This window comes from Octopus bimaculoides, chromosome 5 (genome assembly GCF_046866305.1).
Source record: "Octopus bimaculoides isolate indiv1 chromosome 5, ASM4686630v1, whole genome shotgun sequence".
Taxonomy (NCBI): domain Eukaryota; kingdom Metazoa; phylum Mollusca; class Cephalopoda; order Octopoda; family Octopodidae; genus Octopus; species Octopus bimaculoides.
The window spans coordinates 104,349,644-104,367,791 of record NC_142932.1 but is presented as its reverse complement, the minus strand read 5'-3'; the positions used below and the strand labels follow the sequence as shown (position 1 = coordinate 104,367,791).

At 34.1% G+C, this 18,148-nt stretch overlaps 1 protein-coding gene across 1 annotated transcript in view; it reads right to left on the bottom strand.

The window, feature by feature from the left end:
• The window catches only part of LOC106874390 (uncharacterized), a 390,389-nt gene that overhangs the window by 174,582 nt on the left and 197,659 nt on the right, over positions 1–18,148 (bottom strand). The window contains exons 86-95 of the mRNA XM_089352838.1: positions 16,756–16,938; positions 13,491–13,616; positions 13,138–13,326; positions 10,773–10,904; positions 8,842–9,015; positions 7,486–7,614; positions 5,401–5,580; positions 4,015–4,161; positions 2,165–2,350; positions 804–932 (exon numbers count right to left, since the gene is read on the bottom strand). Of these exons, the coding sequence (XP_089208964.1) occupies positions 804–932; positions 2,165–2,350; positions 4,015–4,161; positions 5,401–5,580; positions 7,486–7,614; positions 8,842–9,015; positions 10,773–10,904; positions 13,138–13,326; positions 13,491–13,616; positions 16,756–16,938 (1,575 nt within the window). The remainder of the gene's footprint in view (positions 1–803; positions 933–2,164; positions 2,351–4,014; positions 4,162–5,400; positions 5,581–7,485; positions 7,615–8,841; positions 9,016–10,772; positions 10,905–13,137; positions 13,327–13,490; positions 13,617–16,755; positions 16,939–18,148) is intronic.

Below are 18,148 nucleotides of genomic sequence, written 5' to 3'. Positions count from 1 at the left end.
TGAATTGTGCATCACACAGAATCTCCCTGAGAACTATGTTATGGATGCACGAGTCTGTGGAGTGCTCAGCTATTTGCATGTTTCATGAGTAGACTGTTCCATTGAGTGGATCAACTAGAACTCTTGTCATCATAACTGATGAAGTGTCAGTGAAGTCAAGCAGGCCTGTTTAAGTGGCGGTGGCTCAAAACCATCTACCAGTTGGTAATAGTAGATACCACTGTAGAAGTGGTTAAAAAGGCTGAGAAGGAGGACAGCGTGTTTGTGAGATAGAAACTGGATTGTGTTTGAGTGATACCATGCCAACTGGTCGGGTGGTCATTTTCAGATGCAGTCAAGGATATATGCATGTGCAGCTGCAACACTGTCCCATATAAAGCAGTAGTATTTGTGGTGGGTCTCACAGTATTTTTGATTTTTAGTCAAAGGAAAAATCAGTGCCCGTGATTCATTACAGAGCTTCTGAATCTGGTGGAAGATAATGGAGAAGAAAGTAGAAATCTAGCCCCACAAAAAAAGGGTGGACTCTGCTAAAGGCATTGAGGATGCCAAGTGATGGCACTAAAACATAATGGCTTAAGTTTTTCACCCAGTGGTTTGGGATGCTGGAGTATTAGACATGATAAGACACAGTGTATAATGAATCTATTTCAACATATGCAGGCAATCCATAGCACAATACTTAGAGGTAGGTTTCAGCTAATGGTTTCATTAGTCAAGCATTTTTATTGCACACAGACATACTTGTACATACACAGTCATACATAGACAAAAACAAAACCTCAAAACAAAGACTAACTTACATCAAATCGATTAGGAGCATTAACCAAGGACTTGATTAGACTAACTTCTCCAGTATTCGGATTGATGAAGAAATACTGTAAAGCAGACTTGTCTCCATATATTTCATAGCTGATAACATTGTTTGGTGCCTGTGTAATATTAAGAAAATTAAAATAACCAACTGATTCATTTTTAACGTGTGTGTGTGGGTGTGTGTGTGTGTGTGTGTGTGTGTGTGTGTGTGTGTGTGTGTGTGTGTGTAAAATTTGCTAAACAAAATATTTGATTTTATTGAAAATATGAACAGAAGTATATTTTACAAAAGAAAGACAAAGTAAAGAAAAAAAAGAAAGAAAAGTGGGGAGAAAGAAAAAGAAAAAACGATTAAACATCAATGCAATACCAAGTGCTTCAATTGGTTGCATACCACAAGGTTCAATGGAACCTAGTGAAGCATGTCAGCATGTTTGTGGCGTTACCGCAAGTGAGGCTGAGGCATTGGTAAAGCCAAGCACCCTCATAGGCATCACCTGACACCTTAATGAGGGGAGCTGCCAATGATATTGATTTCTAACTTTAGTATTGGCTACACATTTATAGGGATGGGGCTAAATTCAACTGAATCAGTTCCCCTTACATCCAGAGTCACTAGAAATTATAAGGAAAGCATTTTTTGGCAGGATGGGGGCTATACAGATCCTCTAGTGATGCTATGTGTAAGCAGCTTCAAACTATGAGATGCTTTCTAATGCAAAACCGATTCCCTTCAATGAAGATGCAGTTTTGGATGAACAAAATTCAAAACATTGTTGATTGTCCTCCAATGATCCTCAAGCATAAGCTAATGAATTTTCTCTGCATTTCCAAGAGTGACACTTGTGGAAGATCTTCCCGATTGCTCATTGTCTTCCAGGGACATTCTTCCACTTTTGAAGCACCCATGCCATTCAAAAACATTGCATACAACCCATTGCCTTGTCATCATAAGCTTACCAAAACATGCTCAATGTCTCTGAAGAAGGCTTCTTTATAAGGCGAAATTTCACGTTGGCGCTTTGTTCCAATTTCCTGTCCATGACAAAAAATGTGGACTACAACATACATGTGATCACAAAAACACAAATTTCACAACTTGTGAAGTATACCCAGTGATGTCACTTGGCACACTGCTCCATGAAGATCACTGTTAGCTCCCATTATACATTTGTGCTGCCATCTGTTGGCACCCTACAGAACTATTCCAGGAACTTTTTAATACTACCTATATTTAAGTTTTACCAGAACACATCAGTGAAGCATAATCTAACGATTACTGCTAAATATTAGAATAAAAAAAGAGAAAATAGGATTTTAGCACACATATATGTAAATATATTCTTACAGTAACATCCCTGTCTGTGGCTGTGACAGTTTCAATAACTGTTCCTACAGGAACACTATTTTTTATCGTCTTGATGATAGGATTTTGTCTGAATACTGGTGGAAAGAAATTGCGTTTAATTGAAATAATAGCTGTTGCAGTAGCACTTATAGGTGGTGTTCCATCGTCTTTGGCCACGACTCTTAGCTGAAAATTAAAACAAAGGAAAAATCATGTTTCTTCATGTATGTTACAAATTTCATTATATTTAGGATTTGGGCAACTAAACATACGATGCCTTACAGCAAAAATAACCAAGTATATGTTACTATGATATTTAGATAAAATTAGAGCATTTATTCTTCATACTTATAAATGTGTTGGGCAGTCTGTTTTCTTCAGGTCAGTGCTGTAACAGTGGAAGCGCAATGGCCCAGTGGTTAGGGCAGTGGACTCGCGGTCATAGGATCATGGTTTCGATTCCCAGACCGGGCGTTGTGAGTGTTTATTGAGCGAAAACACCTAAAGCTCCACGAGGCTCCGGCAGGGGATGGTGGCGAACCCTGCTGTACTCTTTCACCACAGCTTTCTCTCACTCTTACTTCCTGTTTCTGTTGTGCTTGTAATTCAAAGGGTCAGCCTTGTCACACTGTGTTACGCTGAATATCCCCGAGAACTATGTTAAGGGTACACGTGTCTGTGGAGTGCTCAGCCACTTGCACGTTAATTTCACGAGCAGGCTGTTCCGTTGATCGCATCAACTGGAACCCTTGACGTCGTAAGCGAAGGAGTGCCAACAGCAAGTGCTGTAACAGGTTCATAGTTTTTCTGGGCAGGTTGTTCATCCTCTGCAGATTAGTTGGGTGAGGGGTCTGCCATTTTGGCAATAAGCCAATGTACCGTGGATCACCATTAGTCTGGAACCTCTCCAGGAGACTAGCTCCAGTCAGTAATGTTCTCTTGGATCTATGGAAACCCCTGGCCACAACAAGGTCATACACAGGACTACTTCCATAATGGTGGACCTGGTCGTCTCTATGCATGATGATGCCATCAAGCAACAGCATGAGGCCAGAAGCCAAGTAACTTATAAATATAGTAATTATAGTAATCATTTCTTTATAATTATAACAGTAATTTGTAAATTAGGCCTAAGGGTAGCAATTTTGAAGGGACAGGGTTAGTTGATTTGATTTCAGTACTTGGTTAGTATTATATTTTCTCAGCCTTAGAAGATGAAAACAATGTTGTAAAGAGCTGGGGAAAATACAGTAAGATATTTTCTCAGAAGGTGTAACAATTCTTCCCATCTATCACCCACTTCATAATAATCCTTTCTACTAGAGGTATGAGGCCTGAAATTTTGAGGGAGAGAGCAAGTGATCCCACCCCCCAGTACTTAACTGCTATTGAACTTGTTTAGCTCCAAGTCAGCTCTACTAAGCATTTCTATGGTTAATCAATGGCCGTTTCATTTTTCTCTTATTTTCTTCGCAGACCCTATGTATCTTGAACTACATTGTGTCTAGTCAACACATCTTCCCTTTTTAAGACAGTAAGTTTACAAGGGAGTTGGATGCTATTTCTAGCTTCATCAACTCATTAATGCAGCAGTAGTGACAAGATATGAACCTCTAGCCTCTCACTTAGTTGCCTGGTATTCTAGCAGTTCAACAACCCATATTCTCTCACCCTTCTTTTTTTAGTTGATACACATTTTCCATGATTCTTGAAGCATGGAACAATAGGTTAAATTTCCTATAAACTAAGAGCATGTCTAATAATAATCTTTGTGCTTATTTGGGCCTTTTGCAGTCTTTTGCTAAATTTACTCCATTACATTATTGTATGAAGAAATATCAAATACTAACCACAAACTTAATAACTTTGGTTGATAATAAATTAGCTGTTGATTTCAGAAATATTGATCCAGTGTTACGATCAATCCTGAAGTAATTAGGTGCCTCATCATCTCCTATTATTTCATAAGTGATTTTATTGAATTTATTGAAATTGTTCTGAAAAACAAAAAGTAGAGAAAGTAATTAATAAATAAAAAGATGAAGACAAAAAATTGTTTTCATTGTTTACTTATCTAGAAAACATGAATATCATACATTTAATTTTCTTCCTAGTTTTAATCATTCAACATTGATTCTCAGTATATGTGTGAATGCTACAATGTTTGAGGCTAGATGTATATATGCATGCATATGTGACTTTCAAGTTACATATACAGAAAAAGGATTAAAAGGAAGAAACAACAGGAGAAAATGAGATAGGAAGTTAATTTGCAATAAAAAAAATTATTCATTACATTGTAGACAACTTGTATGTGGAAATGATACACGACCTTCTATTAATGTTGGTTTAAATATATATGTATATATATATATATATATATATATATATATATATATATATATATATATATATATATATATATATATATATATATATATATGCAATACATGTATTGAATATTTGTGCATATTTTAGCTGTAGTTGCATAATTAAAAATCAGAAAAGAACAGAATTAAAATTCAAGGAAATTACTGAGAATCTGCATTATATTCATAGAAAGAAATTAACAGAGTTCACAAAATGGAATAAGTTTTTACATAATGATCATCACTGATTCATACAAGTTGCTATTAAAATATACCCTGATATGGTTTATTGCTGTTATTTATATCTGGGATTTCAAAAATCCTTTATGGTCCACACATCACATGACTCAACATCCCATCTCCCTCCAGCCCTAACTTTAGCATTATCTGAAAGGAGTCAGAATTATACAATGTCCCTTAAATTAAATGCAACCAGTACTTCCTCTGAAATTACGTTGGCTTTAACTTTTGACCCAAAGCCAGCAATTTTAGGGGAAGGGATGAGTTGATTTCAATGACTCCAGTATTCAACTAATCAACCCTGAAAGGATGAAAGGCATAGTCAACCCTGACAGCATTTGAACTCAGGATATAAAGACAGATGAAATGCCACTAATCATTTTACTTGGTGGGCTAACGATTCTGCCTGCTCACCACCTTTCCTCTTGAAATTATATAATTATAAGTGGAAGATTTCTAAAGTCTACAAGTTTGTATTTGTATACTAGAGAAATACAGTTGAGAGAGATTAAGAACATAAAAAACATATAAAACATTATTTAATTTAAACATAGATGGTATTGTCTAAGTGTTTAGAAGCTCGTGTTTATACTGACATTTGAAAATAAATCAGACATCAAAACTTACTTGATCCTTGTCTGTTGCCACTATGCTGAAAAGAGCATTATTATTGTTAAAATTTTCTTCTATAGTAACTGAGTAGTTTGATCCGAAAACTGGAGGGAAGTTATTACGAACTACATTAACTGTAATAATTGCAGAAGCTTCAACTGTTGGTGCACGGGTATCAGCAACAATGGCTTGAAACTGATGAAGAAAATAAACATATATAACAAGAAACGTTAGATACTGATTTTTTTTGTTTTGCAAAGCTCAAGACAAAAATAATTGTTACAACATATTTACTTATACATGGTATTTTTCGTTTTATATGTGTGTGTGTGTGTGTGTGTGTGTGTGTGTGTCTGCATGTGTGTGTTTGTATGTGTTATATACATACATATATATATATTTAAATATATAAATATATATATATATATATATATATATATATATATATATATATATATTTAAATATATATATATATATATATATATATATATATATAAATATATATAAATATATATAAATATATATATATATATATATATATAAATATATATAAATATATATATATATAAATATAAAGATATATATATATATAAATATAAATATAAATATATATATATATATATTTATAAATTGGTGAACAAACCCGAAGGCTGTAAATTACGGAGAAGAGTGACACACATAGGTTCTTTTTAATAATAACTATAATTATATATAATTTATAATAATATATGTTCCATTCAAAGCGACTAAACATAAACAATTGACTGAAAAATAAGAAGAAGAAGAAGAATGGAGATTTGCACATTCACATGCAGTAAATAATTTTAAAATAAAAATTATGGATGTGCAAATCTCCATTCTCATTATAATTACTATTATCCACTACTGAGTGCAGCTCTGTGTTCCTTGGGTATGTATTGTGGTTTGCTGTGGTGCTCTTATTTTCACTGTATTGAAAGTGTTTTACATAGGATGTGTGCAGTGCTTAGTAGTGTTATTTTCTGTATGATATACATACTTATGAGTCCTGAGTTTTTGTTATGTATTTGTCTGAATGTTTTGTTTTTTTATCATACCTAATGCACCTATTATTATAGGAATTGTTTCTGTTTTTAGGCTCCACACTTGAGTTATCTCTATTTCCAGATCTTTGTATTTTGAAAGTTTCTCCATTTCTTTTAGAGAAACGTTGTCATCTGTTGGTATTGATACATTGATTGAAAAGCATTTTTTCTTGATAATCTCTAACAACTATATCCGGCCTATTAGCCTTGATTTTTCTACTTGTGTGTATTGGCATATCCCAAAGTATGGTTGCTTTCTCATCTTCTGTGACCTTTTCTGGGGTTTGCCTATACCATCTTTTTTCTGTTGTTATTCCATAGTGTTGGCATAGCTTCCAGTATATATAAGTTCCAACTCTGTCATGTCTCCTTTATAAATTGGAGCCTATGTATTATTAAAAAGCATTGGGTCTACTCTGCAGAGTGGTTGGTGTTAGGAAGGGCATCCAGCCACCAAAACCCTGCCAAAACAGACATTGTAGCATAGGGAAGTTTTTCTACCTGGCCATCTCCTGTGAACTGTTCTAGCCATGCATGCATAGAAGATGGTCATTAAATGATGATGATATATATATATATATATCTATATCTATCTATATATATATATAGATATGCAGGGCAGGGAATCATCAATTAGTAATAAAATTAATAATTAACAATTCTGCCGGGTAGCTCAGTATGAAAAAAACCTTCTTCGGTATGTTGGAGAAGTATGTTGGAGAAGCAGGTTACTGTCAATCCCTATATATTTATAATTATATATATATATATATATATATATATATATATATATATATATATATATATATATATATATATATATCAACAAACTAAGTAAATAGGCATTTGAATTAATTTTTTTACAATCCAGCTGTCCTTTCACACGGAATTTCGTCTTATCTTTAAACTCTGGCTCTGATGAGGCTTATATATGAGGGAATTGTTAAAATATCTAAGAATGTATATAAGTCGAAACAAATTGCCATCATATGTTGAAAATATATGTTGAAGAAGAAACAAACAGTCAGGACTTACTGTGTAAGAGTTTGTATTTTCAGTATACAATGCTCTCAGTACTCTAATTTTCCCATTTTGTGTAATATCAAAGAACTTTAATGCAGCAGCATCTCCTCTCAGACTGAAGTTTTGATATTCTTTTGGTGTCTGTTACATATAAAGAGCATTTATAGATTTATTTTCTCTAAATTCAGCATGAACGATTTGATCAAAATTTTCATCAGATAAAAATATTAAGATATATTTTATTGTGGTTAGTTAAAATCAGGATAAGAATCATATGAAGAAACAATAGTATAATGTAATTACATTAATTAATTCAGATTGTTAATCAAATATTGTGTTTAGAATATGGTGAAACTTGCTATTTATTAAATGTTTAGCATAGTAGCTCCCTTTGGCTCATAAATACGTATATTCCTACATAAGATAGTTGATGTGATTTCAGAAAGATTTCACTAGAATTTCTATAAATGTCAGTTATGTTATTTTTACTTGAATCTATTGTTAATTTTCATTAAACAATAATTTAATAGTATATAAATGTATGGTTTTTATTTAGTTATTTCAAGAAACAATAATCCTTTCTACTGGAGGCACAAGGCCTCAAATTTTGGGGGAGGGACTAATCGATTACATTGACTCTAGTGTTTACATTGGTACTTAATCTATCGGCCCCGAAAGGATGAAAAGCAAAATCAACCTCAGAGGAACTGAACTCAGAATGTAACAACAGGCGAAATACTAAGCATTTTGCCCGGCATGCTAATAGTTTGGCCATCTCACCGCCTTTATAATAATAATAATAATAATAATAATAATAATAATAATAATAATAATAATAAACTTTTCTACTGGAAGCACAAGGCCTCAAATTTAGGGAAAGGGACTAAGTTGATTACATCGACCCCAGAGTGTAAGGATGAAAGGCAAAGTCAACTTTGGAGGAATTTGAAATCAGAACATGAAGTCAGATGAAATACTGCAAAGCATTTTGCCTGACGTGCTAACGATTCTGCCAGCTCACCACCTTAAGAATAATAATAATAATAATAATAATAATAATAATAATAATAATAATAATAATAATAATAATAATCTCAACCATATCTCAAAGAACTTCAAAAACAGACTGTGTTGACAAGTACTACCCACATTCTTAGAAAAAACACATTCAACTTAAATATTTATGTTGCCTTATATGAAGGACTAACTTCTCCTTCACAAGGTTTCAGTTATATTTCAACATCTCTTAAACTTCAGTTGCCCTAGGGCATTGGGTGTGTCCCAGCAAGTGATTGCATCAAACATGCATAGTTAAAAGAAAAATGATAATGGTAATGATAATAATAATAGCAAATAATTCTTACTTACAGTTTGTACAATCAAATCAATGATGGTGGAGCCAACTGTTTCTGTTTCAAGAACTTCTATATTGTACACACTTTGTTGGAAACGTGGACGTGGCACATTCTGTGCTAACTTTACCGTAGCTAACGTGGTATTTGAAAGGTATGGTGATCCATTGTCTCTTGCAAGTATTCGAATCTAAAACATTTAAAAAATATACTCAAATAAGTTTAATGATAAATCTCACTGTAAAATTAAACTGGTTTGTAAATATTTCTTTGCTTTATTCATTTCATAGTCATTCTAACATTCTAAGCAATGAATCTGTCATTCTAAATGGGCATATTATTATTTATATATTTAACCCTTTAGCATTCAGATTATTCTGTCAAATGTAATGCTTATATATTCATATTGTTTTGAATTAATCATGCTTGTAGCTTTGAAATTTCTATGATGTGATTCTATAGTTTTAGAATTATATTCTAGGATAGGTGTAAGAGGCCAGATCTAGCTGGTTTGAGCATAAAACAGGTAGAATATTTGAGCCAGATATGGCCAGTTTAAATACTAAAGGGTTAAAAGATAGAAATTTATAGAAATAACCTGAGATGCTTAAAGACACAAGAAAAAAGAGAGGGAGAAAAAGTAGAGGAAAATAGGGAAAGAAAGAGATAATTAACAATAGAAACTTTCCTACACCTAGATCAATAATTTCCAAATGCTTAAATTCAATAGGCGTGCCTATAAATAATTATAGTAGCAGAGTCTGCCTTTCCAGATTTAAGTATTGCAAAATATCCACTGGTCTACTGCAACAATCCTGTTTAACAAACTGTGCAATGGCGAATTTCTGAGGGCCACTGTTCTGGAGAAAGATTGGACATAGCAGTCAATATGGAGAGGAGTGGGAAAGGGGGTGTTAAACACAACCAGGATGATAAGTGGTGGAGAGATGAGTAGAACAGGGTTGCCTGAGTGCTAGTCGTATGTGACTAGTTAGCTCCAAAGAGTAGAGGTTATTATCCTTGCTTCTACTATAAACTTCAGTGACCATTAATCAGAGGAAAATACATTGACTAAAAATTTCCAGCTTTAATTTAGGTGTAACATTTTTCTGAAGAACTTCTGCTGAGAAATGTTTTAGGTGCTCTCCGATGTACTGTCCATTAGCATTCATTAATAATATATGACCTTAATGCATTATAGTGAAAAAGCTATCGTCTCATTTGGTCTCTCTTAATTTTGATCCAGAATGGTTATTTTTTGGTATGAGACCACATTGCATAATACTTATTATTTTTTTTATCAAGGTATATTGCACAATGCACTTTTTGCTGCATTGAGCCTTTTAAAATAATAATCATAATAATAATCCTTTCTACTATATTCAGAAGGCCTGAAATTTTGTAGAAGGAAACTAGTTGATTACATTGACCCCAAGTGTTCAACTGGTACTTAATCAATTGACTCCAGAAGGATAAAAGCAAAGTCAACTTGAGTATGAAGATGGACAAAATACCACTATTAATGAATGCTAATTATTCTGCCAACTCACCGCCTTAACAACAACAACAACAACAACAATAATAATAATAATAATAATAATAATAAGGAGCCCAGTCTGAATAACAACATGAATATGCTACACCAGGCTCTCTATTCAATAATGAACCCTAAGCATAACACCAACATGAACTTCTAACTTGTTGTCTCTTGAGGTCTCTGGGTAAGACTTGGAATTAACTTGTACAAATACAAATCAAAGTCGAACATATGACAACAACAACTCAACACATATGAAGCAGCAGTTTAATAACTTATCTCCTTGACAATTTAATTTCAACAATTAAATGGTTAGATTATTCTAATGATAACAATAATGGCTTGTTGATTACAGCACTCTATCATAAATATTGGGAATGAGATTAAATAATTAAATAAGAACTATTTACCTTGAATGTATCTTCTGCTGACGATGAAAGAGAATTCTTTATTGATACATCTCCTGTAGTGGGGGATATTGTAAAATACACAGCAGCTAATCCATCACCAGTAATTGCATAGGTGATTGTTCGAAAAGGTGACTTGAATAAAAGAAAAACGATTATATAAATAGATTCATGTGTTTACAAATGAAAGTAAAGATCAATCAATATATGGTGCAAAGTTTATATTTATTGAGAATCAGTTGATCATTCACTACAGTGCTAACAGAGTTTTATGTATGTAATATGTGTGATACTGTTTTTCCACACATCACCCTGAGATGTACCTGGACACATCATTAGTGATGTTTTGGATCTTTCAACATCAGACACCTCCACCAAAGTGACTCAGAAGTGTCACCAGCTATGCAGATAATACAAAATTATCACAGGCCATAAAGAACCCTGATGATATCACAAGCTTGTAGTGGGATTTAAAAGCAATATACAAGTGGGCTGAACAGAACAATATGCAGTTTAATGCTGGAAAATTTCAAGCACTGCACTATCAGCTTACGGATGCACCTCAGCCTGCATATACAGGACCTGAAGGCACTTCAATACCAGAGTCATAAACAGTGAAAGATTTGTGGATTAGTATGTGTAATGATGCGTCATTTCACATGCACACTACCAAGATGGCAACAAAGTGTGGACACTAAAAGGACAAGAGACCAAGAAGTCATGTTACTGTGAGAGACCTTTGTTCTCATTCCCCTAGACTATTGTTCTCAACTCTTGTCACCAGATAGTGTCAAACTAACAGCAAAGCTTGGAGCAATCCAACACTACTACACTAAAAATATTGCTACAATGTAGCAGATGAACTACTGAGAAAGGTTGTAAAAACTACAACTTTACACCCGAGAGCAAAGACATGAAACACATGTAATAATTTAGATGTGGAAAATTCTGAAAGGGTAGAACCTATTTTTGGCATCAAGAATTACACAAATGCCCATACTGGATGTCATTGCATAGTATCAAAGGTACAATCCACTTTGTCTAAAGTGAGGAGCAGGTAACTACTCGTCAATGCTCTGCCAAAAGAATTAAGAAACTAAATAATGTGGATGAAGATGTCTTCAAAAAGAATTGGCTATTTTCCTATCCATGATACCAGATGAACCAACATTCTGGCATGACATAAAGACAAAGGTAGCAGTGTCAAATTCCCTCATACACTAAATGAGCCAACAATTAAAAAAGCACATGTAAAAGTGGTGATGTAAAATCCCATGACCCAGAAATCAATCCCATAAGAGGGCTGTGGAAAGGATACAAAGTATGACCACAGCCACATTATTCTTAGCCATAAAATGGTGGGTCGCACACGCACAAATATACACATATAGACGAGTCTTCTATCAGTTTCTGTGTACAAAATCCACTCACAAGGCTTTGGTTGGCTTGAGGCCATAATAAATATATATATATGCATATATATATATATATATATATATATATATATATATATATATATATATATATATATATGTGTGTGTGTGTGTGTGTGTGTGTGTGTGTGTGTATGTGTGTGTGTGCATGTGTGTATATATACATATATATATACATATATATATATATATATATATATATATATATATATATATATATATACATAGTGAAATTAATAAAAATGAAAGTATTAAAAGTGAAACCATATGATAATGAAGCTATTATATCACATTACAATAGAGATGTTATTGTTTCATGTTTGACACGTAATACCAAAACAGTCTAAGAGATTGCTCTGGGCTTTCATTAGGCAAGGAGTTGAACATTTTTTCTAACCGTGACACTCCATGGCCCCTGAGTAAGGCATGTGTAAAATTTGAATGAAATCGGTTGGATGGTCCTTAAGTTTTAGTGATGGACACATACACACAGACAGGCAGAGACACTCACATACACACACACATTCTCAGTTTTATATATATAGATTCTCAGATCTTAGTGATGCACACATACACACAGACAGACACACATTCTCAGTTTTATAAATATAGATAAGTTGAAATTCAAATTTTTACATGTTAACATGCGTAAATATCTTGAAAAAGAGTAGCGTGGAGTTAATCATACCAAATTAAACTTACACATGTACACAGACATACCTTTATGCTAACTATATATGTGGCACCAATAATACTTGGTTACCTTGACCATTTTGAAGATGGATACACACATACTCAACAAGCATAAGAGTTATCTGTCCCTGATGATGTAAGTCTGGTTATCATAAATTTACAACAACATATGTTTCTTCTAAAAAAAGACCAAAATCGCTCAAAAGATATCTGAAAGGAATAATAAAATGGTAATTACTTACATAAGAATCAGCATCAGTTGCAGAAGCTCTGAAAACTAAGTCGCCAACTGAAGAACTTGGTGTTAATCTAACTTCATAGGGAACATTCACGAATTGTGGTACGAATAAATTCCTGATGACGGTGATTGTCAGTTTACTTGAAATTTCTTTGGGTGAAACTAACCCTTTTTCTTCTGCACTAACAGTAAGCTACAATTTAAGGATATAAACATTTTAAAAGGTAAACTGCTGTTAGTGAAGAATAATAATAAAATAAAATGAGAACTATTGTTTTTAAGTATTTATATTACAATTGAAATACAGAGAACATAAATACCATAAAGCAAAATGTATTGTGAAAAGGACTGACTTACTTCAAATTGGCTTATTGTACGATTATTCCCGAAAGGAACCCTGGTGAAAATTTTGCCACTTATTTCGTCTATATAAAATATGTTATATTTATCAATGATTTTGTACAGAATCTGGTTGTTGGGTGGCTGAAATAGAGTCAAATATATAATTCATTGAAAAAGATAATTCATAAATACACACACATACACAAATTAGGACATATATATATATCATCATCATCATCATCATCGTTTAACGTCCGCTTTCCATGCTAGCATGGGTTGGACGATTTGACTGAGGACTGGTGAAACCGGATGGCAACACCAGGCTCCAGTCCGATATATATATATATATATATATAGATGCAGCACAGAATTTTGTCAGTGAACAGGTCATGGTCTCAAAGCAACGAAAATATTTTGGCAAATTAAATTTAACCGTTGAAGTGAATCTAACGATCTTTGTGTGTTTTTAAATGGCTTACAAACGTCTTCCACACTGCAATAGTTTTTGTTCTAGCACACGATCTCAGATCAGGTCACTTGCTATGCAAGTACATCTCCCTATATATATATATATATATATATATATATATATATGGTTGTGGGGATAAGAAGTTCGTTTCTCAACCATGTGATTTTTGGTTTAGTCCCACTACATGGTACCTTGAGCAAATGTCTTCTGCTATAGCCTTGGGCTAACCAAAACCTAGTGAGGGAATTTGGTAGGGCGGAAACTCTGTCGTGTGTATATGTGTGTGAAAGTGCACCTGCCTCCTTGGATTAATAGGAGATGCACGTGCATGAACACACACACACACACACACACACACACATACGCTCTATACTCTTACCTATTTCAGCCTGCAAGCTATGACTATGCTGGTGCATTGTCATTGTCGTTGCTACATTTTTACAAACCCTCCCTCTGTGATTGGCTTTTGGTGAATGAGGGAGTTTAATGTTGCTGTCCTCACTTGTGCTTCTTACCATGAAGTAGGTTCATCTGAAATCTCAGATGGTAGGATGTCTAGTCATCTCTTAAAAACATCCATGTCCACAGCACATAGATCTCTTGAGTTTGGGGGCAGAATACTGAAGAGCTGTTGACCACTGAACCCTAAACTATTACAACATCTGGTCCTAACTGTAGCTAGTGAAGGTGGTACCTTTGACACCATGCAGTGGCATCCTGTTTGAGGATTTCTGGAGTTTTCAATGTCAAAGTTTGATGAGAGGATCTTCCATACTTATATCACTACATTGGAAGCACAATGGCCTAGTGGTTAGGGCAGCAGACTCGCGGTCATAGGATCGCGGTTTCGATTCCCAGACCGGGCATTGTGAGTGTTTATTAAGCGAAAACACCTAAAGCTCCACGAGGCTTCAGCAGGGGATGGTGGCGAACCCTGCTGTACTCTTTCACCACTCTTTCTCTCGCTCTTACTTCCTGTTTCTGTTGTGCCTGTAATTCAAAGGGTCAGCCTTGTCACACTGTGTCACACTGAATATCCCCGAGAACTACGTTAAGGGTACACGTGTCTGTGGAATGCTCAGCCACTTGCACATTAATTTCACGAGCAGGCTGTTCCGTTGATCGGATCAACTGGAACCCTTGACGTCGTAAACGATGGAATACCAACAATATCACTACATATCTTTCCCAACTTTCCCTCCAGAAAATAGAGTTTAATTGTTTCAGTCTCTCATCTGTTGCATTGAGGTGATTCTCCTGGAACAACAGCATTGCATTGCTTTCATTTCCTCAGTTAATTTTACATTAGCTAAAGATGAATGTCCTCCACAAGATCAGTATGTTTTCTGGTCTCTTGTTCTGAAAGTTTTCTGAATCCATCTGGTCAATCATCTACATATACATATGATTATTATAGTGACATGTACATGAAACAATGCATCACTGCTCATATTTATGGCCAGTTCATGGACTTCTTGTAACACTAGAATTACAATCATTCTTGCTCCAGTGTATCTTAGTTGCAGTGCATTTTTATTTGTAAGTTGATAGTGGAGGACTTGGAATTTACCAACATTAAATCACATGTTGTTGTCTTCAGCCCCTTGTACATTACATGTGTGTGTGTTGTGTATGTTGTGTATGTTGTGTGTGTGTGTATGTGTGTGTGCATGTGTGGGCATGTGTGCGTGTGTGTGTGTGTGTGTGTGTGTGTGTGTGTGTGTGTGGACATGTGTGTCCAATTTCCATCCACCAAATTCTCTTACAAAGTATCAGTTGCCCTATGCAACAGTAGAAGGCACTTGTCCAAGGTATTGTACAGTGGAAAGGTACCCCCCCCCCCCATAACCATGTAATTGTGAAGCAAACTTCTTATCTACACAGCCATGTCTGCACATATGGATATTTTAATTCTGAATGACATACATGTAACTTCTTTGAGAAATAAAACTGACTTCAAAAGTTTATCATAAAAGATTTAATGATAAACTTATTCTGTAGAGAATTATATTGATTAGAAGTAGTCAATTAAATATTTCAGTACAATAAGATAAGTCTATTTATTTACAAACAGATTGGACTTTCATCACTTCTCAAGCTAGTGTGATTCAATTGGGAACAGTTTCCACATCTGTAGAATAGTTATTACATACTATTGACTAATTGTCTTGGTAATGTAATAGACAAGCATTCCCCTCAAGTAGAAATGAATTCCTTTTTAGTAATATATATTAAGTCTTTTACATGTACCGCTTCCAGAAGACATAACTATTCTTCACTGTGAATCAATGAGTCAGGCTCTATAAGACAATGCAGGAGTCTCTATATGATTCTTGACTTGCTAGAATTAGCAGCCAAGTATCCCTTAATTCAGATCTGTCTTAAAGAAAGAAAGAATGCAATAGATAATGTGGTTCTTGACACTCCTAAAGAGATGGGGTGAAAATGGCAAGAATATCTTTGGCTATAAGTCTGCTCAATTTGGGGTGATCTGGGGATAAGCAACAACAAAATCATCAATTATCTTTTGCAATTAGCTGAACTAAGTTGTGGATTATTAGAAAGAAACACTTGAAGTAGATATGAACTTATAAGTTTGAATTAGTAATTCAATACCTTATCCATTATGTAATAAATACACACTGGATAATACAAGCCTTGAAAAGATGGAATAGTTTAGGATGAAACACCTTTAATAATTAAACATGCAGGATTAAGACAGACCTGAGGTAAACCACAAACACAGCTTGTAAAAACACCTTCTTGGAAAACATCCCTGAAATGGAAATAAAGCAACCAAAGTGTACATACCTGATCTCTATCTGTTGCGCTTAGAGTATATACTGGTGTGTTGAGTGAATGGTCTTCATAAACAGTAGTCAAAAATGGAGGAGTAACTTCCCACTGAGGTCCAAACTGGTTTCTTTCAATGTTAATTGTCAGTATTTTAAATTGTTCACAATTGGGGTTGATATTGCGAACACGGATATTTAGCTAAAAAAGATCATTACATATCAGTTTATTAAGAATTATATAAAAGCAAAATAAGAAAATGAGTCAAAATCATTAAGTCTACTAGTAACTGTATTTTGAGGTAAATAGTTAACTGTATGTGAGGCAATGGTTGACTACATTAATGTTGAGACAAATGGCTGAGGCCATCGTTAATCATATTGCCTTCACAGACCCTCTGAGACAGGTGAGACTTGATGTTCAGTTTGAATACCTGTCTCAAGTGGGCCTGGTTAAAGGGGCTATGTAACTAGCTAATACAGAGCAGCAAAGAATGTTATTGTAGAAATAGAATAGTTAGAGTGTAGAGACAATGTGGGCAAAATGTTTTAGTATGTTGTGAGTGAGACTTTCGGATGATTAATAAAAACAAAACAAAATACTATAATTAAGCCACTTTCACGATCTTTTGTGTTTGAAATATTTCTAGATTGTCTATCTGTTTCAAATTAATGTTAAAAAATAATCAAGAATTAAAAGGAATTGACTATTATAAATCATTTTTTCATTAAGATCGTGTAAGGAACATAGCTTAACAAGTGATTTTCATCTAAATTTATCAAGGAAAATTTTAATTTCAATGTGAACATTTTGAAAATGGACAAAACTAAAAATCAATATGTCTCATGTAGAAGATCTGAACAAATAAAAGATAAAATAAATTAGGGATTTATAAATGAATTAGCAACATAATTGCTATGAAACTTAATAGTAGTATTGAATCTCAGACTAAAGGATTGCAGTTTCCTTTTCACTCACTAAGCATTGTACTGAGCCCTTGAGCAAGGTATATAATTGTACTTGCTCTAGTTTACCTAAAAGAAAAAATATAATTGACTTATTAGTAATGTCACAGAAGAGCATCCGTTTGTTGTTATCCTATCTGCTCGGCTGACCTCCCCTGTTCGAAGGTTATAATGGACACAGATTCATGTGTCACATAGCTAGCTAGAGGCGATGGCCTCTTGGAGTTAATCAATAGCAGCATTTGTCCTATTTTTTGGACTGCCATGTTGGCTTGGCGATATTATTAATATCCAGTATCGCTGCTGTAGTCTCCTTTAGAGAGACTTAAAAATATTAATATTTCTATTTAAAAAAAAAAATGAATTTTGATAATAAAAAGATTTGCTCGCAATTCTTGTATACTTAGTGTGAGTGTATTATGTTTTGAAAAGCTATCTAAATGATT